Source organism: Prionailurus viverrinus, chromosome C1 (assembly GCF_022837055.1).
Source record: "Prionailurus viverrinus isolate Anna chromosome C1, UM_Priviv_1.0, whole genome shotgun sequence".
Lineage (NCBI taxonomy): Eukaryota > Metazoa > Chordata > Mammalia > Carnivora > Felidae > Prionailurus > Prionailurus viverrinus.
The window spans coordinates 206827567-206854664 of record NC_062568.1 but is presented as its reverse complement, the minus strand read 5'-3'; the positions used below and the strand labels follow the sequence as shown (position 1 = coordinate 206854664).

The 27098-nt window shown below is 58.1% G+C and overlaps 1 protein-coding gene across 5 annotated transcripts in view; it reads right to left on the bottom strand.

Annotated features, from left to right (window-relative positions):
* The window catches only part of CASZ1 (castor zinc finger 1), a 153501-nt gene that overhangs the window by 49918 nt on the left and 76485 nt on the right, over positions 1–27098 (bottom strand). For 3 of the 5 annotated variants that reach the window (XM_047871293.1, XM_047871292.1, XM_047871291.1), the window contains exons 3-4: positions 14306–14357; positions 2416–2454 (exon numbers count right to left, since the gene is read on the bottom strand). In XM_047871293.1, coding sequence (XP_047727249.1) covers positions 2416–2431 — 16 coding nt within the window. In that variant the 5' untranslated portion in view covers positions 2432–2454; positions 14306–14357. Of the gene's footprint in view, positions 1–2415; positions 2455–2894; positions 3039–7963; positions 8140–14305; positions 14358–27098 lie in introns of those variants that run through there. The other 2 variants (XM_047871294.1, XM_047871290.1) reach the window with 2 other exon arrangements.

The following is a 27098-nucleotide window of genomic DNA, read 5'->3' as shown; positions in this document are numbered from 1 at the left end:
CCCAATGCTTATAGGATCCCTGGTGCCAGCGACTCTTTGGGGCCTGTGCCTTGTACTGTGCCAGAGAAGCCCTTGGTGGAAGCTGTCCGTGGTCCGCCCTCCACTCTCCCCAAGAAGGAGCCCCTCACAGCACCAGCAATGAGCCCTGGCCAGCGACGAGGCCTCTGGCTACGGCTGTGTCCAGGAGAACATTCCAGATGTCGGTGGAAGACCAGCATGGAGCCAGCCCAGAGATGGTCTCAGAGGGGATCTCAGAGTTCCCACCTGCTTCCCTTTTTTTGTGAACAGGGAAAAAAGCGCTTTTCTTCTGAAGTTCTGAAATTAAGTGAAACTTCCAAGTTCAAAGAAAAGGCGGAGGGGTATCACCAGATTGCTCCTCCAGGAAACAGTCAGAACTCTGACACCCTGACCTCCCCTCACTGAGTGGCTAGAGGGCAGGCCCGGGTCCTGCTCGAAGAGCCTCGCTCCAGCTGCAGGAGGGACCAGTCCACCTAAGTGGCTCTTCTAGCTTCTAGGACAAGTTTCCAGAGGCTGTCCCTGGAATGCGGGGAGAAGTGAGTCTCCCTAAAGCCCAGGAGAGGTGCTACAAGAGGTTCTGCCACCCACAGGCCCAGGAGGCTCTCTCTCCAGTCGGGGACACCCTCCAGAGGCACTTTGGAGCCCTGTGCCCCTAGCAGACTGGAAGGGACTGGTCGGTGTAGGGCAGGAGGATGGATGCCAGCTCCAGCTGGCACCCAGGTTAGGAGGAGGAAGACGAGGAAGGCCCGCCTTCCAGCTGAGTAATGCCTGGGTCCACTGTGCCCGCCCACAAGCAGAGGCTCCTATGCCCCAGGTAGGGGGTGGTGCCAACCGAGGCCCATCTGTAAGGTCTGCTTCTGGGCTGGGTTGGGTGGGGGCCCTCTTTCTGAAGAAAGGGGGTGGGGCCTGGGAGGAGGAGGCACTGATTAAGGTGGGGGTGGAGGCCAGGGAGGGGCAGGGTGACAGAAGTGGCCTTAGACACCTTCACCACTTTGCCCAGCAGGGGGTGTCACCCCCTTCCTGGGCACCGGAGGTCCCAAGGACCTCCACATCTGATTACCAGAGATCACACCTGGCTGGATGCAATCACAAGCTCTGAGCCACCCTCTCCCCACAAACACACACCCACTTCCCGAAGTCGGTCACCATGTCACCGGCCCTGCCCACCCCCCTGCTGCCTCCTGCCCTCTCTGCCCACTCCCCTTTGACCTCAGGAGGTCAAATGTCAGCTCGTGGGTCCCAAGGGGCAATGCCATGAACTTGGGCCCATTACAAATAACAAGCCCAACAGCCCCCTATTCTTCTATAAGTCAAACACAAGGGTTCAGAGATCGGCCTCAATGAATTTTCAACCTGTTTACTACTGAGTTCTTCCAAAAACATTTAGAAAGAAGACAGTGGCTTTTGTCAGGCTGGGATCTGAGGGTCCTGGTCAAAATGTGGTTGCAACAGACCTGGCTAACTGAAAGCCTGAGGAGCTTATGGTAAACCTCACCCTGGGCTCGGGCTGGAACCCCAGATGAAAAGAGAAGCAAAATACTGAAAAACTTAGATTAAAACCGATAAAAGCTCCAAAATATCAGGATAAACTGCCCCAGGCCAGCATCATGCTATCTGGAACCCGAGCCTAAGGCGGCATACTAGGCCCTCTAAAACCCAGGATCCAAATTTAGTAGTTTGTCTGGTGTCCCCCTGGGGGAGGGGAGCGAAAAGGGGGGATGAGAGAGCGTCCTGGGCCCCTCACTTTGAACTGATAACAGCCGCCGCATCCCACGGATTCTCAGGTGAAAAATACTCATTAGCCATAATAAGCAGCTTGATCATCCGACACAGCCTTGTCCCAAATAAATTAAATTCCTTTACCTTGAGACAGTCGCCCCGAAACCAGACTAACCACCTTTCCCAACAGGACGCTGCTTTCAAAAACTAAACCACCCCCCCCACTAAAAAAATAAAAACACACACCCCACAGCCTGACACAGAGATCTTTGCAGTGAAAAAGAAACACCCACCATCACACACACACACACACACACACACACACACACACACACACACCACGGAGCCACTCAAAAAACACGGAGAACAAAAACCCCCACAGAAAACCCCTAAATCCTCTCTCTGGGTGCCCCCCAGCTCCCTCTCCCCTCGGTTCTTTCATAATGACAAGCATCAAATTAGTCACAGTCACTAAGCAAGTAACAAATAATAACAATAATATCATCAGAAGCCTCGCAATCCAGAAACCAGGGCGAGAAGCGCAGCGGGCGCCGGACCCTCTCCAGGCCAGCCCCCACCCCCTGCTCAGCTGCTACCTCATTGGGCTAAAAATAATAACTTCCGTAAAAGAACCGAAAGAAAAGCGAAAGAGCCTCCCCTGGTTCCCACCGCCGGTACCTGTACCGAGATCCATTCTCCTCTCCTTGGTCCCAAACTCTTCGAGGAACGCCAAAAACACAAGAGGAAAGAAAAAACATCTGTTTAGTCTCTCGCGGTGCCCCCCGCCGCCCCCCTCCCGCCCCCCTCCGCTCGCCGCACCCCCCAGCGAGGGCCGGACCAGTCCCGGGGACCCGGCGAGCACTGACAGGGGGGCCCGGGAGGGAGAACGAAAGTTTCTCCCTCCCTCCCCGCTCGCTCTCACGCTCCGGCATTGCACACTCGGAGCGGCTCCGCTCTGCTCTCGAGTTTATTAAACTAAAAGAGAAACTATTTATAGACGCGGCCCGGGTCGGGGGGCCCGGGCGGCCCTCGAGGCCGAGGGGCGATCCCGCCCGCGCTCGGCCCCGCCCGCGCCCGCGCCCGCGCCCCCCGCCCGCGCCGGGGTCGAGCCCCGCGGCGGCGCCCCCTGCCCTCCCCCGCCCCACTCCCGTACTCACCATAGTCGGAGAGTCGAAAGCCGAATTCACTTAAATAATCAACTTTCATAATACTTAATTAATGCCTAATTGCAACTGATTACTCCCCGAATAACAAGTTGTTTTAAAGCCCTGATGTCATTGCTCCTGACGGTAACACTCAGGGTAACAGTTTGGCAGGAGGGAGCGGGCGGGCGGGAGCGGCCGGGGGCGCTGCCAGGCGCCGAGGTGATTGGCAGGGCGGCCGCGGCGCCGCCTCCTCCGGGCCGGGCCGCGCCGCCCCGGCAGGTGAAAGAGCAGAGCTCTGCCCGCCCGCGCGCGCCCGCCCGCCCGCCGCGGTGCCGGAGTGAATGGGCGCGCGCTCGCCCTCCGCGCCGCGCCGCACGCACGCGCCCGCCCCAATCCCGCACGCGCGCCCCCGCCTCTCCCCACGCGCGCGCACGCGCGCGCGCGGCCCCAGCGCACCCGCTCTGGCGGCCGGCCTCATTGGCTCTGCGAGTCCCCAAACCTTAGACTTCGGGAAGAGGGAGGCGGGGACTCGGCGCGCGGACTGGGGCGGGAGGGGCGAGGCTGGCGACGCTCGCGTCCCCGAGCAACTCTGGCCGGACGCCGGCGGGCGCGCGCTCGCACGCTCCCTTCTGCGCCCGGAGCCCCGCGGGCGCCGCTCGACGGCGTCCGCCGGCCGAAGGCTCACGGCGCGCGCGGCCGCGCAAACTTTTCCGCCCGGGCGGGCGCAGGTGTGAGCGCCACGGGGTCGCGCCCGCCGGGCCGCGCCCTCATGCTCCCCCTCGCGCGGCCGGCGGGCGCCCGGAGTGCTGCGGGTGCCGGAGGAGCAAAGCGTCCACGTCCCCTCAAACCCGACTCTCATGGTTGGGGGGGGGGGGGGGGGTAGTGGCGGAGCTTTTTAGTTCCAAGGAGGAAAGACTGCCGAGCGGTCGGCCTGGGGGGGGGGGGGGGGAGGGGGGACGGTGGTGGCCCGGGACACGTGAGTCCGCTCGCGCTGCTCTGCAAGCCAGCCACCGCTGCAGGCTCCAGGAGAGCCAGGACCCTAGGCTTCAGCCACTTCCTCTTGGTTTTGCCCTGACTGGGTGGGCCCTGGTGCCCTCCCGACCCAGGCCAACCCTGGCCGCCTACACATCTCTGCTCTCCCGGCCTTTCTCCTCCTCCTCCTCCTCCTCCTCCTCCTCCTCCACCTCCTCCAAAGTTCAGCCCCCAGCCCCTCAGTTGGGCCGTGAGGGCAGTCCAGCACCTCTTTTTTCCCTCACCCCCCTGGGCAGCCTTTACTCGGAGCACCCCAACACAGATCCATGCCATCACGTGGGCTTCCCTCCCACCCTGTTTCCTCTGCCATGCCCCAGTAAGGATCCGGGCACAGAGGGCAGAGGAGGTATTCCTGAACCAAGGAGCCAGGGTCAAGCCACCTGCCCCACAGCCGCGGCATTTCCTGCCTGCCCGTTCCTCTCTGGACCGGGACTCCTTGTGCTCTCCTTGTCCCTGGAAGGCACTCCCCCCCCCCCCCCCCCCCGAAAGCACTTTGGTGGGTCTCCTGTCCCCCAGACGTCCCTGCTGCAGACAGGTATGTGGAATTCCTTAAATTTTAGTGATCCAAGTTACCCGTTGGATTTGGGGGGGGGGGGGTGTTCAAGGAAGGAGACAGCCAGGCGAGCTGGAACAGGAACGTGGGCAGCTTAGCTGGTACAGTACCTGGATCTTACTGTCTCTAGCTCTCCCTCTGCTCCTTGTGTAACCATTCTGCTGCCTTCCTCTCCTCCTGCTTCAGGGAAGGCCACACTGCCTTCAGTGAGGGGAACGGAATAGACCCTGGGTTTTCTCTGGTCTTTGGGCAGCATTCAGCAAAATGGCACTGGCCTATTTCTGCAGTATTTCTACTTTGCCAAGGGAGGTGCCCAGGGAAACCTTGGGGCAAAGAAGTCAGAGAAAAAAACCAACCTACTCATTCTCCCACTTTCCCCTTATTGTTCTTCTTCGTCTTCTTTTTAGCTCCAAATGGCCTCACAAGGAGGAGGTTTGCATCTCTCCCCTATTTGACCGCCCTCCCCTGCTGACTCTTGGCAACCCCCTTTGCTGGTTGTCACACGCAACCCTCCACCCTTCAGGCCTGCCCTGTCCCTTTGGAGGAAGAGTAGCTGGAGAGGCCCAGAAGCTTTACTGAGCATCCCGTGACCCCAACGCCCTGAATACAGGAGCAGAGGCCAAGCCACGTGCTACCTGGAGGCTAGGACATGTGCTGGTACAGGGCAATCATGCACAGAAGACCCTGGGCTCTGTTCCCCACGTGGGATCTTGGAGAGGGGACCTCTGCGTCCAGAACTACTCTGGAGTCTCCACATGCCTCTGGGTGCCCTCACCTGTGGCTCTCCAAAGTGAGGCCTACAGCTTTGGGTTGTCACAACAGGCAGTTAATCCCAAGCCCCAATCCTGAGTGCCTGCTTCTCCACCTGGGCAACCAGGGTGTGGGAGGAAGCCTGAAGACGGAAGAGTACGAGTTCAGGGTTTATTGGATGATGTGTGTTATCAGGAGTCCCCTGCGTATGTGACCCACACGGCCCACTGGCTGTCTCTGAATGTCCTTGTGGCTTCTGCCGATGGTGGTCAGGGCATGGGAGGGCATGCCTTTCAGTTCCCCAGACAAGGCCAACTGGACTGGCTGCACGGTGACTTTGGGGCCTCTGACAAAGGCTGGAGAGCTGGAAGGACACAGAACACACAGGGCCAGCTAGAGGGACCCATCAAGCAAAGTGGTGGAGGGATGCGTGGGCTGCCAAGGCGATGGCCGCGACCAGCCATTGCAGGCTTAAGAGGCCTTGTCCAAGAGTGGAGAAGAGGCCAGGGAGGCACAGAGAATGAGGCCATCTTGGCATGTTACGATTCGAGAAGGTCTGAGGAGAAAGAAGGCTGAGGCATCAAGATCATGCATGAGGTGTGGGTCAGAGGCTGCACAATGGAGGGGTCCCCAGAGTTCTCTTTCTTTCTCTTTGGGTGTGTGCTCGTACGAAGGGGAGAGGCCCACATCTCTGGCATCTCTGAGGCTGTGGCCCATTTTTGCCTTGAGGACCCCGATGTGGTGACACCTCTTAGACCCTGAGGCCAGGCCACAGGGAGGACGTTTGTGCCTGGGATTCGGGGGACGGAAAGCCCAATGCCACCATCCCTCCCAGTCTTGAGGCCCTGGGCCCAGAGACGCTGGCTTGTCCTTGTACGCCCCACCCCCAGAGCAAATGGGGAGCTGTGCACAGCGAGCCCACCCACCAGGCCCCTCACACGAGTCCAGGGGAAACCGGCGGCGCTCCCCAGGCCGGCTTCCATGGTTGGCTCCCGGTCTGCTCACACCCCCAGAGGGCCCACTCATTCTCTCCCCCTCCCGAGCCCGGGGCCTTCTCACTCACCAGCCTGTTTACACACCAGATATCTCAGGCTTTATCTGCTCTCATTCTGAATTTGTAACTTTCACATAAACTTGAACAAAGCTCCTTTTGTTCCTGCACCCCACCCCAGGATCCCAATAAACTGGTTCCCTCTGAGGCGACTGGGCCAGGGCACAGAAGCCTTGGCCAAAGGAGTGTGTGTGCATGTGAATAAGCATGTTCGCACCTGCGAGGGAGTCCGTGTGTTTGCGTGTGAGTGTGCTCCTCAGGCTGACGGAGGGAGGGCTGTCCGGGTGAACGTCGAGTGCGCACAGTGCGGACAGGAAGCGCCGGGGCATGGGGACGGGACCGTCTGCCAGGGCACGAGGAGTCGCGGGCCGTGGACGGGCGGGTGTCGGGGCAGGGGGCAGACAGGGACAGAGAGGAGCAGTGGGGTGGGTGGGGGAGCGCACGGCTGAGGCCAGGCTTAAGCTAAGTGGAAGGCAGATACAGGGAGCGCATTATGGCGGTATAGAGGCTGGCACAACCACACGCCCGGCCCCGTAATCCTGTTAGCCAGCAATCTCCATTCCGAAAGAGCTTCATTTCTTTGTGAATATTTGTAAACTAGATATCTAATGGAAAATTATAGGAAAATTATAGTGAAATTCATGACGGAGAAATCCGATTATCCCTAATTCAATTATGCCATCTTAGCCCACACAGCACATTTCCCATTTTTTTCCCATAAATACCGATGCCAGGGGTCCCGGTAATCAAATAAAATTGAAAATCATCTTCCCATTAAATTCAATTAGCCGCAATTTCTAAAGCCTATCAGAGATTTTAATTACTAAATTATAAAATTCTCCAATGCTAAATTGAAACCAAAAAAATTGCACATCCTTATATTTCAGAGAAAAAAAAAAAAAAAAGGGCCAGCAAAATCCTTGAAAAAAATGCCCTCCTTTCTGTGCCCAGCTCCCAAGCAGGTTCCCCTCCTGGAAGGACCTCACATCGCTACCTCCTTGCCCAGCTGCGGATGAAGCCGGGGGGGGGGGACAGAGGAGAGGTCTCTGCCAGGGGAGGGGCTGAGGCATATTAATTTAGCAGAGGGGCAAACCACACCTCCAACTCCAAGCTTGGGGTTGGCCGGCCCCTCAAGAGGACCTGCCTTCCTCACTGGCCGTCCTGGCTCCCAACTCTGTCTGCCCGTCGAGAGGTCTGTCACTTGGCCCACGGACAGGACAGGGCTCGGGCTCAGGTCGGAGCTCGGCCTCAGGGCTCTGCGTGATTCTAAGGCAGCAGACCCGAGGCAGTGCCGGCTCCCTGACCACTCCGCGGGGGCCCCCGCGGGGCCTAGGCTGCACCAGAGGTGGGAGGGGGACGGGGGGGCAGTGTTGAGGGCGGACAGATACCAGGGGATGGTGCTGTGGCCCCAAGTCTCCTCCAGAGCGTTCCCAGGGGCCGCGGGTCCTCGCAGTGTAGCGGCCTCCCAGGAGAAGGCTGGTGGTGGGCACAGCCCAAATCTGGCCTCTCCTGCCCTCGCAGCTCATTCTCTGTTCTCCTCACCCTCTTCTGGAAAGCTGACAACCCTGAACTGGCCGGAGGGTGTGCCTTGGCCCCCCTGGCAGCCCTGACTCTTTCACCCCTTCTCCTCCGAGGGAAATGCTGGCCACAACCCCAACAGTAGCCCTCCTCTCTGTCTTCCCGCAGGCCACTTACCCAGCTCTAAAGGCTGCTCTAGAAGTCACAAGAGCCTGGGGACGTGGCACCGGTGGTGGCATAAAGCGACCCTAGGTCTGAAACCCAAGGTGGGTGGCCGGGTGGGCAGCTGATGGGCCCCGGCGGTGTCGGGACAGCCGACAGCAGAGCCGCCGCCGCCGGGGCAGGGAGCAGGTTTAATTTGCCAGGCAGTCAGCAGTGCCAGCAGGGGAGGCACCCGCAAACAAAACAAAAACAAAAAAGTTAATTATCTTTGGCTTTTTCTTAATAAATATCCAAACTGGCCCGGCCGGATCCTCCGCTTTGGAGGGAGCAAGAAGAAGGAGGAAAAAACCCCAAACCAAATCCAACAGACTCCTTCTCTGGCCTGCCTTTCCCTTTGTCTCTCCCTGTACTCATCCCTTATCAGAGGCAGCAAGAGTTTCACGTTAATTCCCCAATTTTGCGAGTCAAGAGGATGGCCACAAACGTTCGTCTGTCTGTCTGTTTGTTTGAAGTTTTGGGGAGTGAAAGCAGGAGTGTAAGGAAGAAAGAGGCGGCGGGGGGTGGGGGGGGGGGGACAGAAGAAGCAAAGGACAGAGTGAGCGTCAGAAGGAAAGAGAGTAAGTGTGATGTGGGAGCTGAGTTCCTTGAGTCCTCCTGTGGGCACGGCAAGGCCTAGCCGGTGGCCCCAACCGGTGGCCCCAACCCGGGCGGGACCTGTTCTGGAATGTTGTGTTGGCATTGGATTTTAGTTACAGTGATCAGCTACAGGCGATACGGGGATTTCTCCTTTTAAAACTCTCAAACCACCTAGGTCTCGCTGGCCACTTTAGCTCCCCTGTTGCTGCTGGTTCCTGTGCCAGCCAACCCTCCCTTCCAGGAGCTGGGCTTTGGAAGAGAAGGTTCAAGAGGAGGGGACGTTGGCTGTCCTTCCGAGGGGTGTGAGATTTTTCTGTATGGACTCGCAAGTCTACCTCGGGAGAGAGACGCGTGTTGCCGCCTGGGCCTACGTGTCTGGATGGTGCTCACACACGCCTGAGCCCGGGCTGTTAGCAACGTGTAGCAGAGCATGTTGGGGGGAGGGGGGCGCAGCCAAGACATCGGGCGGTCCTTCGAGGAGCACTGACTCTGGAGTCCCGCTACCTGGGTTTGAACCCCGGCTCTATCACTCACTGGCTGTGCCGCCTTGATCAGGTTGTTGACCCTCTCTGAGCCTCCATTTTCTCAGCATCAAAGAGAATAATTTGTGATTGCCCAGGGCTGGGGATGGAAGGTGGAGTGACTGCTAATGAGTACGGGGTTTCTTTCTGGGGTGATGAAAACATTCTAAAATTAGATAGTGGTGACGACCATACGATGTTGGGAATATACTAAAAAGCCAATGAATTGTACACTGCGTGTAAACTATAGCTCAGTAAAGTGGGTTATAAAAAAGTGGGGACAAAAAGGGTGGGGGAGAACAATAGCACTTACTGCACAGAGTTGTCATACAGGGCAGAGCACACAGCCTGGCACAGAGTAAGCACTAGTAGGGACGAGCGAGGAAGGACTGACATGGCCCCAGGTGGATGGGTTGGCGTCCACGAGTGTATATTGCTGGGTGCCTACGGACATCTGCCCGGGTCCCCAGTGCTGGGCCAGCAGGTTGTTAAGCAGCTGAGCTGCCCCTCATACGTGGAGGGGGTCCTGGGCGGCTGTTCCCTGGCAGCGATGGGAGAGGGCATGGCCCTCCTCCCACCTCTCTGGCTGGGTCCCTGGAGAGGAGGCTGCCCACCACGGCGGGCAGACTCTGCCGCTCACTCTCCCTGTCTCCCAGAGCACTCATATTTTCCATGTGCAGCAGGCCGTGACTTCACCTTCATACTAGTTACAGGGTTATTTAGCTTCTCCTGACACTGACAATCACCAAACTTTAATTCGCTGCGTGGCTTCTCCCTGCTGTGCCCTCTGCCCACCCCCAAAATCCCTGGGAGAGGGTGGGAAGGACCTAGTCCGGCCCCCCTGTTGCCAAAGCCTGCCCTTCGGAGTGATGGAGGGATGGCAGGAGGGGATGCTCAGAAGGAGAAGATGATGGACAGAGAGTGGGGGCGGGGAGGGGGGAACAGCACGGGAGAGAGGAAGTACCACCAGCGCTAAGGGGAGCTTCCGTCCCGCTCCTCCGGCCTGACACTAATGTATTCAACCCGACATCCATCCTGTTGTGAATAAAGATTCAGCTGACCGGGCTTTGGGTCTGCAGGCTGGCAGCCCCAGCCAGGACCTAGGGGCCGGGACTCGCCGAGCGCCCGGGACGGGGCAGCTGGCACGGACTGGCTCCTTTGCCTGATGCTGGATGAGGAGGTGCCCATCTGGAACGCACCCGAGGGAGCCCTTTCCTACTAACCTGAGCAGCCAGCTCGCATTTTCTCCTGCCTCCCCCATGCGAGTCTCCTGTGAGGCTAAGCCATCTTGCCTCACGGAGGCTTCTTTCCGGCTTACTGCCCCGCGGCCTGTATCACGTCTCTCCATCTCCTGAAGTGCTCACCATCATCTTTCCCCAAAGCCTCCTAGGCAAGCAAAGGAGTGATGGTTTGCTCTGAGAACCATCCGGTGGAACCAGGGGACTGTCTTATTCCCCAAATCCAAGCTGGCCCCGTGAGCCCTTCATTAGTCAGAGTCCCAGAAGCAGACAGCGGAGCCGAGAGGATTCTCGAAGACCAGAAGCCTGGCAAAGGACCTGGGCCGGGAGGCCTGGAGAAGCAGAGGCAGAGCCGGGAGGAGGGGAGATGCAGGGAGATCCATCAGTGGGTCCAAGCTGTGTCTGCTTCCACCCAGCCTCACCCACTGCCCCACCCCTGCCGGCGGCGGGGGGGGGGGGGGGGGGGGGGGGGGGGAATGGCCATGGTGGCCTGGGCAAGAGAGATGTCACGGGGCCAATGGCAGAGAAGGGAGAAGGGGCTTGTTGACTGCAAACTGTCCATTATGGCTCAGATTATAAGCATATTGCGCAGGGCTCTCTGCACGATGCCGAGGAAATCCAATACGCTGAAAGGTTAATGCAATCAATTAGGGTGACAAGGAAGTAAAGTAAAGCCTTCGGAGTAGATGAAAAGGAGAGAGAGGGAGAGAGGGAGAGAGAGAGCGAGCCGTGGAGCTGGGGGTGGCGGTATGGGTGGCGGGAAGGCAAGCAGGAAGAGAGACCGGTGGGATGCTGGGAGGGAAAACACACACGCGCAAGGCCAGGAGCCCGTGAAAAGACGCAGTAAGACAGCCGGCAGCAGCAGCAGCAGGAGTGGGCGGCCAGTGGACACGGCTCTGGCCTCAGACCTCCGACTGCTGCCCAGCTCCACCTTCCCTCCCCTTCCCCTGGCCTCCCTCCCCGCCGGTTAGCTCACGGCACCGGCAACGTGTCACGGCAGCTTGGTCCCTGTGCCCGTACAGAGCAAGTGCCCACCACGTAACCTCCAGGGACTTCTCAGTAGGAACTATGGCCTAGTTCCCACCTCCCCCAGAACGGGCCCAGGTTCAAACCCAGACTCTACCTTTGTCCTCCTTCGCCCCCAGCGGCACCCACGAACACAGCCTTCCCAGCTCTCCCCCAAGCACCTGGCTCCTACTTGCAACAGCCTCTGAAGCAGAGAGCAGGGTGGTCAGGACGCCCTTTTACAGACAGAGAGACTGGGGCCCAGAGAAGGTATGCGATTTCCCAGGGCCCTGCAGCAGATGGGGAGGACAGGGCACAGACACGAGAACCCCAACCCCCCTCAGCCCACGACCCGGGGTGGGGGACGTGTCCTCCCGTTGCGCCCACTGGAGTGAGGAGACTCACGTCCCCCAAGAAGTCAGACTCAGAAGTCCCTGGGCAGGGGTGGGGAACCCCTTGGAACCTGCCCAGGGACGGCTGGTGCTCTGGGAGGTGAAAAGGTAGGAGGGAGGAGGGAATGTGAGTTCTTCCTACCTGTCAGGCCCCAGGCCAGACACCTTTGACCACATTAACTCATTTGTCCCAATAACTTGGTCTGCAAAGTAGCTATTCTGCTCACCTTACGGAAGAGGGAACTGATCTGAGAGCTCGGTGAAGGTTAAAGGCTACGCAGGGCTCATGGGAAGGGATGCCGGGCCCTGAGGAAACGGTGGCTGTCAGAGGGAACACAAGCCAGGACTTCTAGATGGGTGGGACTGAGCAGAGAATGAGGCCCTGAGGAGGACAGAGAGACAGAGAGGGGGTGGCCCCAAACAGACTAGGCCCGCAGGCAGCCCACAGCCCTGGGACAGGCTCCCGGACAACTGCCCGCGGCCCTCAGGGCAACCCCACGGAAGACAAGGGCACAGGGCAGCGTGACAGTCAACACGGTGGACATACTGAACACCAGGAAATTATACACTTAAAAATGGTTACAACGGGGGGCGCCTGGGTGGCGCAGTCGGTTAAGCGTCCGACTTCAGCCAGGTCACCATCTCGCGGTCTGTGAGTTCGAGCCCCGCATCAGGCTCTGGGCTGATGGCTCGGAGCCTGGAGCCTGTTTCTGATTCTGTGTCTCCCTCTCTCTCTGCCCCTCCCCCGTTCATGCTCTGTCTCTCTCTGTCCCAAAAATAAATAAAAAACGTTGAAAAAAAAATTTTAAAAAAAATGGTTACAACGGTAATTTTCATGTTATGTATATTTTGCCACTTAAAGAAAAGAGCAGAGGTCAGGAGACAGCAAACCTGTCCTGTAAAGGGTTAGAGAGTAAATACGTTCGGCTTGTTGCGCCAAACATTCTCTGTTGCAGCTGGAGTCAAAGCAGCCAGAACCGATATGCAAATGAACGGGTGTGGCTATGTTCCAATAAAACTTTATTTACAAAAAAGGGCAGTGGGCCACGCCTTGCTCCAGAGAATGGAAAGCACCTAGGGCTGGACTTTCAAGACCCAAGATGGGGTCCCACCACCTGGGGACAGAAGTATCCAATCTGGACCGTGCCAAGAAGTGAAGGGAAGGGCTGGGCAGAGGCCTCAGGTGGACGTCAGGCCCTCATTACCAGCAGAGGGTAGATAAAAAGAAGGGGAAGGAACAAGCGGTGGTCTGGGAAACAGATGTCCAGGAACTGGCTCCAGCGCCCAGCATGCCAAGAGGCCCTTCACTTTGCTTCAGATCCTCGTGGATGATATGAAGGGGCAGGGAGTGACTTGGGAGTTCTCGACATTCTAGGAGTCTCGATGCCCCAAGAGAGGTGTTACCCTGCGGCCAAGAGGGGACGGGAGTGGGCAGCAGTGGGCCGGGCTGGCCAGAAGGGACGCCAGGGGAGAGGAAGGCGAGGAGAGAGGCCCGGGGAGGGCTGTAACCAGGGTGGAGCTGGCTGCAAAGGGAGGAATCTACGGGCCCCAGTGAGAGCGCAGGGCGCGGGCCGGGCCTGCCCTACACCGGCCGCCTCTGATCACGTTTTCAGGGCCACTGCCCGCAGGCACAGACAATGCTGGGGGAGCCTTTGAAGTCCGAAAGGGATGCCGCGGTGGGAGCAGCACGAATCTCCTCCCTTCCCCCCGTCCTCCCGGGGGAGGGGGCCAGCGGGACAAAACCCGGAGCCGGTCACAGCCAGGCCCGAAACGCGTGAGACAAAGGGAAAACAAACAGGTTTGGAGCCAGGCGCACGGTGCCGTGTCTGTCCCCCGCCCCGCCGAGCTGGGATGATGGATGGCTGCAGCCAGCCAGCTCGCCCGCCGGGCAGGTCCCGCTATTTACATAACACTGGCGTTCCACCGGTCACCTCTGACACCGCGCTGCCTGGGGCCGAGGCCCGGTGGCCCCCGAGGTTCCTGGAGACACCCGGGGACTGAGACTGGCTGTGAAGGCCCGGCCAGACCCGGGAAGCCCTGGGCCTGGGAAGGGCGGGTCAGCAGCCTGATCTGGGCTCAGGGCCTGAGGCCTCCTCCCTGCCAGCCTCTCGTGGAGGGAGGAGGAGGCCACCAGGGACCGGCAGCTCCAAAGAGAGAGGCAGGGCTGGAGTTCCGAGGCTTTCAAGTCCGCAGGGCTCCCCAAGAGCTACAAGCAGAGCTTCTGGGGACAGCCAGCAGCGGCTGCCACAGCGGAGACCTGGGGATGGTACCGAAGGGCGGCCAGACCCTGGCTCCAGAAATGCCTCCTTGCCCCACACCACCTCGAACGCATTCTATGCCCAAAGTCTGCAATCCACATGTCCCCTGCCCATTTCCGGCCCAAGAGCCAATCGGAGATTTTCCTATCGGGGCCATCTTTTCTTGCCAGGTTCAAGTGGGCAGCGTGGCTCCAATTCCCTGTCTCCATCTTCCCAATCCTCCTAACCCCGAGGGACGCCAGTACTAGGTAAGTGGTCACCAGTAGGGGAGAAGACACAAGGATCAGGGAGGGGGTTCACGCCTTACCTTGCAGCGGGTCCTAGAGGCTCCTCTCTCAAAGTAGGGGCGTCACTTCATCCTGGGGAGGGAGAGAGAAGAGGCCCGTTAGCCTTTCAAGGCGGGATGCCCACAACTCCCCAGTGCTCGCCCTCCATCCTGCTGTGTGCCCAAGGGGTCCTTGCCACCTATGCGCCAAGGGGCTGATGCTCCAGGACCGGCGAAGGGGGTTAAAAATGGATTTGGGCTCATTCAAGTATATGCCAACCAAAATTTGAAAAAGTTCAGAAAGCAGTAAGAGCTGAGAGCAGAAATGCAGTCCTTGGGACACCCTTAACCAAAGAGGGAACAGTCAGAACGTACTGCACGCATCTCTTGTGGAGGCAGAGATAGAAGTCTGTGGGTGGGGGATGCAGTGGCTAAGCCTAGGGGCCCGGGGACCACAGAATACAGCAGCACCCGTTCCTTCACTCTCCTCCCCAGCCCCTGAAAAGACAAATGCTATATGCCAAGCTGTTTGCTACAGCAAGTGGGTGACAGAGAGGTGGACCAGGGGCCATGGCACCAACAGGTGTCACCACCCAGGAGGTTGCTACGGTAGCACCTTCTAGCCTGAGGTCCTACCGATGAGATGCAACAACCCACGCTGGGGGCCCACGCAGGGCAAGGGACACGGTCCAACAACGTAGAGGGTCTTTAGCCAACATATAACAGCCCAGCTTGCCAGGCTCAGACTCTCCTGCCTGGTACTGGAGTTTGGGGAGCCAGGTTCCAATGAGACGAACTCCTGATGTGGATAGAAAACCTAAGGAGCCCTCTGTCCCCTCCCCCCCTCCCCCCTCGCCCTTTCCCCCCAGCCCTGGGGCCTCAGAACCCTACCCATACTTGGGAAGAGTTTCCTGTTTATTATGTTTATTCCTCCCCACTCCCTCATTTGTGGCTTATCAATGATGCAAGAGGAATAACACCAATTTCCTTAGGCTGTGTAATCCCCAAATCAGATTGGGGGATTGCAAGAGGTGAGGTGACCTTGCACAGGGCTCCCGGAATGCCACCCAGTCCTGCAGCCCTCCCTCTCTTTCCCAGGACATATTTGGACAGATAATGCTAATTGTACTTGACAGGTCTTCCTAAGGAGGACTGGGTCTCCTGCCAGCTTTTGCTGCCTTTGCCGGGCTGCCTGGGCAGAGGTGCCCACCCGGGCAGAGCTCACCCTGCCAGACACAGGGCTCTGTGGGCATCTGGCAGTGGGGGAGGCTTGCCCCACGGGCCTCCTATGCCCACTTGGCCCAGATGGTGAGAGGCCGGGGGTCCGCAGGCAACTGGGGGGACTGAGATAGGGGGCAGTAGAGAGGAAGGGGGAGGCTGGTGAGGTGGGAGAGTGGAAAGAGGAGGAGGCCAGAGAGGGGAGCTGGGTACGTGGAGGCCGAGCCCAGGGCGGGGCCGCAGGGCAGGGGCTGGAGAGCCCGGCCTCTCCCCTCCGCTGAGAGGCACTGCGCTGGGCAGGCCTGGCTGTCAGACTCGCATCCCAGCCAGCCGGCCCGGGGCCTGGCTGTACGTCCGTCCCACACGCTCTGCCTGAGACTCTCCAGGCACCCTGGCCAGCCTCCCTTGAACCCCCAAAAGCCCCCCAACCCCGTAACTCCAGTATCTCCCTTCCACCACCTTTTTCTCCCCTCCCATCCTCCCCTGCAACTGTGCATTTATTAATTCATGAGGCACTAATTAGTTCTTTGTTTAATTTTGTGTTAAACAGACTGACCGGAATGATAACGACTTGCAGCGCGGTGTTGCCGTCCCCAACCGCCCCTGTTTTCTGACAACAAGGGAGCGAGGGAGGCCGGAGCGCTGAACCCAAATCCCTCAGCAGTTGCACTTCATTAAGTCAAAATGTGACAAGAAGCTTAGAGAGCAACTTGCAGATCTGATCGCACACAACACTCGGAGGAAACTTTGCGGGAGTTGGTCGGGGCGGGGGGGGGGGGGGGGGGGGGGGGCGGGGCAGGATTGCTGACCGCGGGGAACAAGACCGGGGTGGTGTCCCTCAGCGGCCCCTGGGGCGGGTGGCCTGGCAGACAGGAGCAGGGAGGTCGGTTGGGTGCATTCTGGAACCTCAGCGGGAGCCTCAGAAGTTCAGCCTCACCTCTTTCTTCTTCCCTGGGCATCTTCTCTCTCTCTCTCTCTCTCTCTCTCTCTCTCTCTCTCTCTGCCTCTCACTGTCCCTGATGTCTGGTCTGACCTGTGTGAGCCAGTGGCCGGGCATACCCAGGACCCAGCAGAGGACCAGAGAAGATGCTGCAGTTAAGAAAGGATTCGGGGGTGGGGACAGGTACAGAGCGGGAGAACACAGAGCAGAGCAGGAGACCCTATGTTTGGCTAAGAACGAGACGTGACGTGCTCAGGGATCGTGGCCAACACGTCTATTCTCTGCCAGCTGTCTATGCACCGCCCCCCCCCCCCCCCGGCCCATCCACCCTCCGGGTACTTATCCTAAGTACCCTGAACAGAAAACCGAGGGCCAAAAGGTTGAGTTCTGTGCAGAAGGGCACGGCAAGTCACAAACAGAACCAGGTCCTCGAGCTTCGGGACGGTAGGCAGGCAGCTGAGCTAACCAGGCCGACAGCCTGGTCACCTGCTGTCCCTCCTGTCCGTGTGAAAGAACAAGAGCTTGGCCCCAGAGGCGTCAAGCTGCTAGCCCCACTGGCCCACGGCATGATTGCGGACGGGTGGGGTTGCAAGCGAGCCCTGCCCCAGTCTGCAGGCAGGGCCCCCGCCCTCCTTTCATACCTGGCCCTCATCTCCAAAGACATGGACAATGTCTTATATGAATGAGAACGGGCGGGGAGCGGGGAGGGGGGGGGGAGGGCGGTGAGGAGGAGGATAAGAACAGAAGTGCACAGAGAAAGTTGCCGATTGCGTGCCTTGTGTGCCAAGATCCTCTTGCCTTCTTCCCATTGGCCACTGCACCCGCCAGGTGTGGCCCGACCCTTGCTGTGACAGCTCTCCTTCTGGAGCGCGCCCAGCCCGCCCACGGGCCCGGGCTCAGCCTGGCCTGCCTTCGCCCGGCCAGTGCCGGAGCGCAGTGGGCTCTCCCCGAGCCTGGCAGCCCTGGGCTGGCTTCTGTTAATTTGCTGTCAGGCTGCCTAAGCAAACCAATTAAAACTAATCATTAATTATAAAAGAGGGTGAGAAGAGTAGAAGAGAGAGGGGAAGGAGAAAAAGACCCAAACGGGAAGGAGACAGAGGGAAGTGGGAAGGAGAGGGGAGACCCGGGGGGCCCGCGGGGGGCTCTGGGTGGGGGCACCGTGGGCCGGGGAGCTGGGACGCTGGAGGCTCCTCCGGGCACAAGGAGTGCTGGGGTGGAAGGAGGGCTGGGTGGGGCCAGAGCCCCGGAGAGGGGAGAGAGGGCAGCGGGAAGGGAGAGGAAGCTGCTGTGTCCAGCATACCGGGACCTGAAGAGGCCTCATCCAGCTGTAGTCCCCTCTGGCTGTAGCCACCGACTATCCCGGACTTGGCTTCCGAGCGTCTCACCCACGGCTCCCCGGCCCCATATTTATGAGGCTCAGCTGATTATGCAGCACCAGGCCAGGCTCCTCGTCCCTGCCGCCCCTACCTGCTCCCCAGCCCTCTCAGGCCGTGGAGGCTCGGGGCAGCTGTCGGCCGCCCATCTACCCCCCAGTGCTGTCCCCTGCCCCCTCCCCCACCCTCACACACACCCTCTCCACGGCCCTTTCACAGGAGCTGAGGCCATGTCAGCCGGCAGCTTGAGGAGGGGGGCAGCACAGACAACAAGGGACAGTGTCATGGAAACGGGCACTTTCCCCGAGAAATATTCTGTTTGGCCTCCTTCCTGCATTGAGGAGCTGTCAGGAGCCTGAGTGAGAGCCACACCACCCCGGGACCAGGCGTGACAAAACCTATTTTCTGCCTCAAATTTGATTGATTAAAAAACTTTTTAGGAAAACCATGTTAAAAGAGTGAAAGAGTGAGAGAGAGAGAGATGGAGAGGGAGAGAGAGAAGGAGAGAGAGAGAGAGAGAGAGAGAGAGAGAGAGAGAGAAGAATACCAGGGGGAAAAAAGAAAGAATAGAAAGTTCTGCCAGGGGAGAAGGGCCAGGGACAGAGGCCGCAGGCAGGGGCTGAGCAGCTACCCCAGCAAACACGCCAGGAGATGCGTGTCAGTGGGACAGCCTCAGCATAACCAGGCAAAACAGAAAGGTCAAAGGAAGCCCGAAACTTTTACACAGTGGTTAGCGGGACAAAGAGGGGGCCAAGGGCTCTGCACAATCCAGCAGGTGCCTGTCCCCTCCTAGGGAAAGGAACCCGACACCCCAAGGCAGGCAGGGGGCAGGTGGGGCTGGCCGCCCAGGCCCAGCACCAGCAATCAGATCAGGACTCTCGATTGGGGTAAGGGTGGGGGTGGGGGTGGTTCCAAATACAAGCTGGGTTGGAATTTGGCCAGAATCCTGAAAAATCTGTACAGGTCAACAGGGAGAGAGAGTCTAGTTGTTTGGGGGCAGGAAAGGGGTTTTCCCACCCTGTTCTGTCAAAGTCCTGGCTCAGGAAATGTTTTGTTTTGTTTTTAATGTTTATTTATTTTTGAGAGAAAGAGAGACAGAGTGCGAGCCGGGGAGGGGCAGAGAGAGAGGGAGACACAGAATCCGAAGCAGGCTCCGGGCTCCGAGCTGTCAGCACAGAGCCCGACGTGGGGCTCGAACTCACGAGGCATGAGATCATGACCTGAGCCAAAGCCGGATGCTCAACCGGCTGAGCCACCAGGTGCCCCAGGAAATGTTTTTAATAAATAACATAAATTAAAAAGCAGGGAAGTACGCAGCTGACCCCCACCAGCCCCAGGCCCTCTGGCTCACCCTCTGTGTCTCAGTCTTTCCCTGCCCAGGCCTTGGCCTTGGATGCTGTCCTGCAGAGTCCCCATTCCTGCCTTACTCTCTCGGAGTTCCAGGAGAGGAGCCGGCCTCCCCACCTCTCCTGAGACCCCATGGGGGGAAGAAACTCTTCCAATTTCCCAGGGGCCCTGCCTGACCACTCAAGGCAGAGGTGCCTGAGACCTTCCTGGTGGGACCCATCCTCTCCCTAATAAGAGGGATCCGGGTCGGTGGCCGGGTTTGCTGTCCCCCATTGGGGAGCCTCAAAGGTCAAGGTGAGGAGTAATTCTAGCCAGATTGCCCACAAGGTTTCCGCAGTGCCCAGTGCAGTCTTTGCCGGCTTAGGGCTCAATGAGGGGGTGGCAGTGCCTCCTTGGACAGATGGGCACGTTCTGCCACACAGATGCACAGAAAGACACCACCGGCTCCAGGCTTCACCCAGCCCCTCTACCAGGTAAATCGACCCTAGATCTCTCTCTGTCCCCTGCTCTGCAGTGGTCTTAGGTATTCATGGAGCACATACTGTGTGCATGGCATGGCATGGCATAGGCATGAGGAAGATAAAACCTACAACATAGGGATCAAGAGCAGAGTCAGGGAGGGGCGCCTGGGTGGCTCAGTCGGTCGGTGAAGGGTCCGACTTGGGCTCAGGTCATGATCTTGCAGTTCATGAGATTAAGCCCCACGTCGGGCTCTGTGCTGACAGCTGGGAGCCTGGAGCCTGCTTCAGATTCTGTGACTCCCTCTCTCTCTACTCCTCCCCAGCTCACACTCTGTCTCTCTCTGTCTCTCAAAAAATAAATAAACGTTAAAAAATGTAAAAAAACAACAACAACAACAACAACAAAAGAGCAGAGTCAGGGAGACGGGGCTTGAATCTCGCCTCTGTCACTTACCACCGCGGGATCTGGTGGGGCAGGCCACTTAGCCTTTCCAGGCCTCAGCCTCTTCGTCGGAAAAGCAGGGGTGCAAGTCCCCACCTCAAAGGCGGTTGGTTCAGTAAATCAAATATATCTTGAAGACCTCCTATGTGCTGGATGCTGTCCTAGGCCTGGAGAACCGCCGAAAACCAAAGAGAGTCCTCCCGGAGCTTCAGGTTCTCCCAGCTGTTGTGAAGGTTCACTGAGATAATGCATAGCACTATGGTCCGACACACAGTAAGCGCTCAATATATAGTTTGTTACTAACTTGAAGAGGCTGGAGCAACTCCGCTCCTAGTATACACCCAAAAGAGTGGAAAACGGACCCAAATAAAAACTTGGACAAGAACGTTCATAGATGCTCTATTCACAACAGCCGAAAGGTGAACGAACCCAGCCCGAATGCCCAGCGGCAGGATGGCTGGATAAACACCGCGCAGTGGAATATGACTCAGCCCTGAAAAGGAACGAAAGTCTCACACAGCACAACACGGGTGCACCCTGAAAACATGCGAAGCAAGAGGAGGCAGACACAGAGGTCGCGTGTCGTAGGATTCCATTCACATGGAAGGTCCAGAACAGGCAAATCCATAGGGAGAGAAAGCAGACTGTGGTTGTCAGGGGCAGGGGGAAGGGGGACTGGGGAGTGGCTGCTCGTAGGGATAGAGTGTCTGCCTGGGGTGATGAAAGATTTCTGGAACTGGATGTTGGTGACAGGTGTACAACCCTGCGAATGTACTTAGTGCCACTGAAGTGTGCAGCTTAAAATGGTAACGATAGGGGCGCCCGGGTGGCTCTGTCGGCTGAGCGTCCGACTTCAGCTCAGGTCAGGATCTCGCGGTTCACGAGTTCGAGCCCCGCATCGGGCTCTGTGCTGACGGCCTAGAGCCCGGAGCCTGCTTCGGATTCTGTGTCTCCCTCTCTCTCTCTGCCCCCCCCCCCCCACTTGAGTTCTGTCTCTCTCTCTCTCTCTCTCTCTCTCTCAAAAAAATAAACAAATAAAAATAAACAGACGTTGACAAAAATTAAAAAAAAAAAATAAATGGTCACGGTGGCAAATTTTACGTGAAGTTGCATCTTACCACAATAAAGTAAAATAATACAGCCGAAGCAGCAGCAGCAGCAGCAACTTGAGAAAGGAGGAAGCTATTCCCCATGCGGCAGCTCTGCATAGGTCTTAGAAAAGCCAAGCAAGGGGGCGGGAGGGTGAATCATCACAATTTCAGAGGGGCCCCTTCTTCCTGGAGACTGGCATGCACTAACTGCCCAGTATTCCTAGGTTCTCTGTAGGCTGCGCCTTGGGACCGCTGAGGGAAAAGATAATATGGAGAGGCTAGGGTGGCTCCAGGGCTGGGCCTCCCCTCAGCATACGTCACTCAAGAGCCTAGGATTCCGTATCCTCGATGCTACCATTCCCCTGCGCAAGCACGCTCGGCACATCTCGTCTTGTGTGTGGTTCCCCACATGCACAGCCCAGCCCATCCGTCTCTGCCAGGCTCCCCAGATAACTTGTGCTGCTCCCCAGCCGCTTCATGCAACAAGCTGTCTGTCCTCTGGGTGGGGAAGGAGGGTGTGAATCAAGGACTTTCCCCCCCACACACACCCCGCCAGGGCTCTGGGGCTCCCCAAAGTAAGAAGGGCCACCTTGCAGGGAAAGCCTAGGATAACCGGAGAGCCAGGCCCCCGGGGCAGCTCCCTAAGCCCTCTCCCGCCCTCCTGCCCGCTCCTGAATGCGTGTGCACACATAAACCCCTGCCTTGGCCCGGGAACTGTCAGGAGATCAACAAACAAAAGCTGCTTCTTGACAGGGAGTCATTTATATTTTAGCTTCGTTCCATTATCCTAACGAACCCTTCATCTAACAGCAGAAAATCAGCTCATTACATCCGGGGGGATTTCATCAAGACGGCAATCATGTATGCAGCTCCCCAAGCCTTCAGGAGGCCAGTGTGGCTGTTATTTATTTATTTTGTTAGTTATTTATTTAATTTTGGGGGGGTTCTTTCCACATAATTGCACCGCATCTCAGATCTTTAATAAATAATTTGTAGGTCCTGAACTGCAGACAGCTTTGCTCTCTGCCATGAGAGCCTGCATTAGCCAAAATATTTACCAATATTTAGAAGTCATTAGAATCAGGAGGGAAGCGGGGAGGGGTACTCTGTTTTTCTAGAAACGGCCTGGTTTGGGGCTAAGGTGCTCGGTCCTCACTCCAGTCCTCTGACCCCACCTCTTGGTCTGCGAGGAGCCATTCTGGACTGGATGCTCCCGGAGGGCCCACGTCCCTTCCTGGGGTTCGCTTGGTTTCAGCAGGGGATCCCCGGAGCTCTTAGACACACAGGACACAGGTTTACCGCAGGCTTCTCACAGCTGACGGGGCTGGCTGCTGGAAAGGCCCTCGTTGGTGCAGGGACAGGCACCGTCTCATGCCTCAGCTGTAGCATCCCACAGGGATGGCACAAAGCCCTCGTAGGCCTCCAGCGCAGCCCTGCTGCGGCTGAGCACGAAGAAGAGTCTGACCCCTTCCTCCCAGCTTTCTAAGGTTACACCTTCAACCTCAAAGGAACGTTCAGTGGGTCCAGAAGGCAGACTTGTCCCTTCCTACAGGTGCGAAAACTGAGACTCCACCGATTTAAGCTCACTTCCCAGGGCAGCACCGCTACGCAAAGGCGCAGAACCAGCAGTTAGACTCGGAAGCGGCTCTGCCTCCATTCTTTCCGCTGGGCCGGGGCCTTCCCGCAACACGGCCCAGCCTTCTGAAGGCTCCTGGCTCCAACCCACAACGCTGAAGTGGCCCCTGGGCCCGACGGGCATCCCCCGCCGCCACCCCTGGGCTGACCATGCTTTCACAGGTTTTTCCCAGCGGGGGCTGGATTTCTGCCCAGCCAGGAATGTGCTCCCAGGATGTCAATTCTAATCTCCCCGGCGCTCTGACAGAATTAAGCTCCAGTTTGTCCGACAACATCCCAAAGTTTCAGAAATCCAGGGCAGACTCTCTAATCAGGCTGGAGGACAAAGGTCTGGCCTGACCCTGTCACTTCCACTTACTCCTCCTGTCTGTCTCCCGGCCGCGGCCTTGCCACAGTTTCCTCCACCCTCTGCCCTTCCCTGGCCGGCCCGGCCCCCGCCCTCTCCTCCAAGCTCCCCTGTTTCTCCGCCCAGCATTTCCCCTTTCCAGACAGTTGGGCTAATCCCGCTGCGCCACTCTCTAAAGCGCAGGAATTCCTATGAGGCTGATTTGCCAGGGCACCGGGACCGCCAGCCTCACCTTGGCCAGAGCTCCCTCCGGTTCCCTGCCTCTAGAGAGCACACGGGCTCAGCTCCTGCGCGCGGCTCCTAGTCGGCTCCAGAGAGGGTGCTTAGTGCAGAGTTATTCATAGACTCTGCTCCCCTTGCCTCGGGGCCGCCTGACTTGGGGCTCCCCATACCTGCCCCGGAAGCATCCTCTGGCCTCACCCAGCCTCTATCCTGTTTGAGGGGTCAGCTCATGGGCCCTGAGCCCTGAGCCCTGAGCCCCGAGCCCTGAGCCCAGCCTTGGCCCTTTCGCCATGTTTCGGGACGGCCATGTGGGCAGAGATGTCCCCTCCTCAACCAACACCATGAGGCACCAAGAGGAACACCGGGTAGGGGAAAGTAGCAGCCGCAGCCCTGGACCTGGGATAGGCAGGGCCCGTGGTGACCACACCAAGCCCTTGGCCCGGACAGACTGTGGCGCCATTACCATTAGAAGGGCGTGAGGGGCCTGGGAGCCAGGCAGCTGGGCTATAGGAAGTGTCCCTGTGCAGCCGGGCAGAGGACAGCCCCCAGAAAGCTGGAGAAACAGGTGCCTCCGCTGCCACCTACACACAGCACCCGACACACTCCCGTTCCGTGTGGCTCTCCTATGGGCCCCGAGAGGGGGTACCTGCCTCAGTTTCCGGAAGGCAGAAAACCTTCAAAGCACACCCAAAGAGGTGTCGTGGGGACCGTGGGGGCTTCAATTCGGTTTGCTCGTATCAAAAGGCTCATGGGGTGCAGAGGGGAGAGGCAGGGGCACGGACAGTCAGGAGGAAGACCGGGTGCTGCCTTGATTGCACCTGTGGGGCACAGGCCCAGAGAGCCAGGTCAGGGGAGGGGCTCCCCAAGAGAAAGGGCCAAGAAGAAACACACGGGATGAGGAGAGAAGGCTTGAGGAGGAAGAGACAGAGATGGAAATGTCATTCTGCCCTTTTGCTGACCCTCCAGAAGGTGCAGAAATCTAGAGTGGCCAGGATAGGGGGCTCCCCAAGAGCCACCCAACCGGCAGATAGCATGGAAAAGCCCTGGAATGTCACAGTAGGCGAAGGGGGGGGGGCCTGCCACTGCGCCTCCAGCTTCCTCCTGGGAGCTGGGCAGAGACTTTGTCCCTCCCCAGTTGCCTTGGCCATGCCGTAGGGAGCAGGGACCCCCTTTTTTGGAGTTGCAACTCCCCACCCCTGACAGCGTCTCCCGCGTTCTGCCAAACATATCCCCCTCGCGAGGCTGGCCCTGCCTTCACCAGCTCTGCCAGTCGGGTGGCCAGGAGGATTCACTTAGAGACTGGGGTGGGCTGGGCTGGCGGGGGGACAGGAGCGGGAGATAAAAGCAGCCAAGGAAGACGAAAGGTCTCTTTCACCGGCCCTCTCCCTGGAAGAATGAAGATAATTATTGTATTTCTGGCCGAATGACAGAAAAATCAACAAAGGCTACCAGTGGAGAATGGAGGAGTGCCTGCCTGTGAGCACTTTTCCAGAAAGCCCTGCACCCATGGCCGCTCCCACCCCCTGCACCTCCATAGCCCCCCAAACTTCCAAGTTTGCTTCCCCTGCCCTTCCGTCCGCCTTGCCTATTCTCCCTTGCTGTGCTGGGTGTTGGTGAGATGTTGGGTTTTTTCTTTTTTGCAATTTATCAGCAGATTGTGTGGAGCTGAGTGGTGTGAGCCTCGCCCTGCTAAATAAAGCTTTGGTATTTCTGATAAAGCCATCAAATTCCTTATCACACTGACACAAAGTGCATTTAAAGAGACAGACACCCTGTCCCTCCCTCCCCACCAGCCCCTGCCCCCTCCACTCAGTTCAGATTTCCAGCTGCTCAGGCTCTTCTGGATCAGACACCAAATACGGCTCCTGAGGCTGTGGAGGGGGGGCGGGGGGGGGGGAAGGGGACGGAGTGGAAACCAAGGGGCCAGCCGCCCTACCCCCTCCCACCCACCCGCCCACCCACCCATGTCAGAGCTGCCCGCGCCCAGACCAGGGACCAGGGTCCACGGGGAGTGGCATATACTTCCTGCCACAACTCTGGAAGCAGAAGGAAGCTATCAATAGAAACGTCTACGACCGGGGATGTCCTCATAAACAGAACAATCCTGTGTTAGGACAACAGCCGGCAGCTGGAGGAAGAGCTCCTGGCGAGCTACTCGGTTGCTGTGACCGTGTGGGGTCACCTCGGCCACGGCAGTGCCAAAGCGGGGCACAAGGATGACCGAGAGGGGCCACCGGGGCCTATGCAACACGGGGCTGACCGGCATTCACGGGCAGGCCGGACTCCTCACACGGCCCTGTGAGGCAGGTGGACGGATGAGGAAACCGAGGGCAGCCCCAGGCCTCAGAGCCCACGGCAGGCCCAGCTGGGGCTCCCACCCGGGCTGGCCAACAGCTCTGCAGAGTGAAAGACCCTCTTCCCCCAGTCAATCTGCTGAGCTGCTGTCCACCTCCTCATTTATGATCCTACAAAGACAGGCCTTCCCGTGTCCCAGGGCCCCCTCCCACCTCCCCGGCCCTAGCTCGGCAGCCCGGGCCTGTGCCCACACACGGCCTGTTGGTTGAGGAATCAAATTTATTATTTTTAATTATTTTGATTTATCAAAGCAGCAGCTACAATCATATTAAACCAACTTGGCTTCTTGGCATTTAACAGATACAGCTAATGCAGGACTCCCCCAGACTCCATAAAACACCCAGCCTGTCCACAGGCTCCCCAAGGAGGGCCCCCAAGGCCCCTTCTCCAAGAACGCCCTGTGCCCTGCCGGAAGCACATGCTGTCAAAGGTGCTGAGGGCCAGAGAGGGAAAGGAACGGCTGGGCAAGGCTGCGAGGTCCTTTGGGAAATGATTACCTCCATCCCCTCGCCCGGGGAGGCCCTCCCAGAGTCCCGACCCACTGCGGACTGAGCACTTGTGGGGGCCTACCCTATCCCAGGCCTGTCACTGGGCACTCAACACAGGTGAGCCGAATTACCCCTCAGATCCTGCCCATGCATGGGATTACTGCTCCCTTTTTGCAAGGAAGAAACCATGCCCTAGATGCTTAAAAACAGCCAGGCCAGGGGTGCCTGGGTGGCCGAGTCGGTTGAGCATCTGACTCTTCTTTTTTTTTTTTCTTAAATTTTTAACGTTTATTTATTATTGAGAGACAGAGAGAGACAGGGCAAGCACAGGGCACGGACAGAGAGAGCGGGAGACACAGAATCTGAAGCAGGCTCCAGGCTCCAAGCTGTCAGCACAGAGCCCGACGTGGGGCTCAAACTCACACACTGTGAGATCATGACCTGAGCCGAAGTCGGATGTTTAACCGACTGAGCCACCCAGGCGCCCCAGAGCATCTGACTCTTGATTTCAGCTCAGGTCATGATCCTGCGTCTTGTGGGATTGAGACCCCTGTTGGGCTCCGTGCTGAGCGTGGAGCCTGCTTGGGATTCCCTGCCCACCCCCCGCCCCTCTCCCCTATTTGCACACTTACTCTCTGTCTCTAAAAACAAAAACAAAAACAAAAACAAAACAAAACAGGGGCACCTGGGTGGCTCAGTCAGTTGAGCGTCCGATCTTTGGTTTCTACTCAGGTTGTAATTTCACAGTTCATGAGTTCGAGCCCCATACGGGGCTTTCCACTGACAGTACACAGCCTGCTTGGGATTCTTTCCCTCTCTCTCTCTCTGCCCCTCCTCTGCTTGCTCACATGCACTCTCTCTCTCAAAATAAATAAACTTCAAAAATAATAAAATAAAATAAAATAAAATAAAATAAA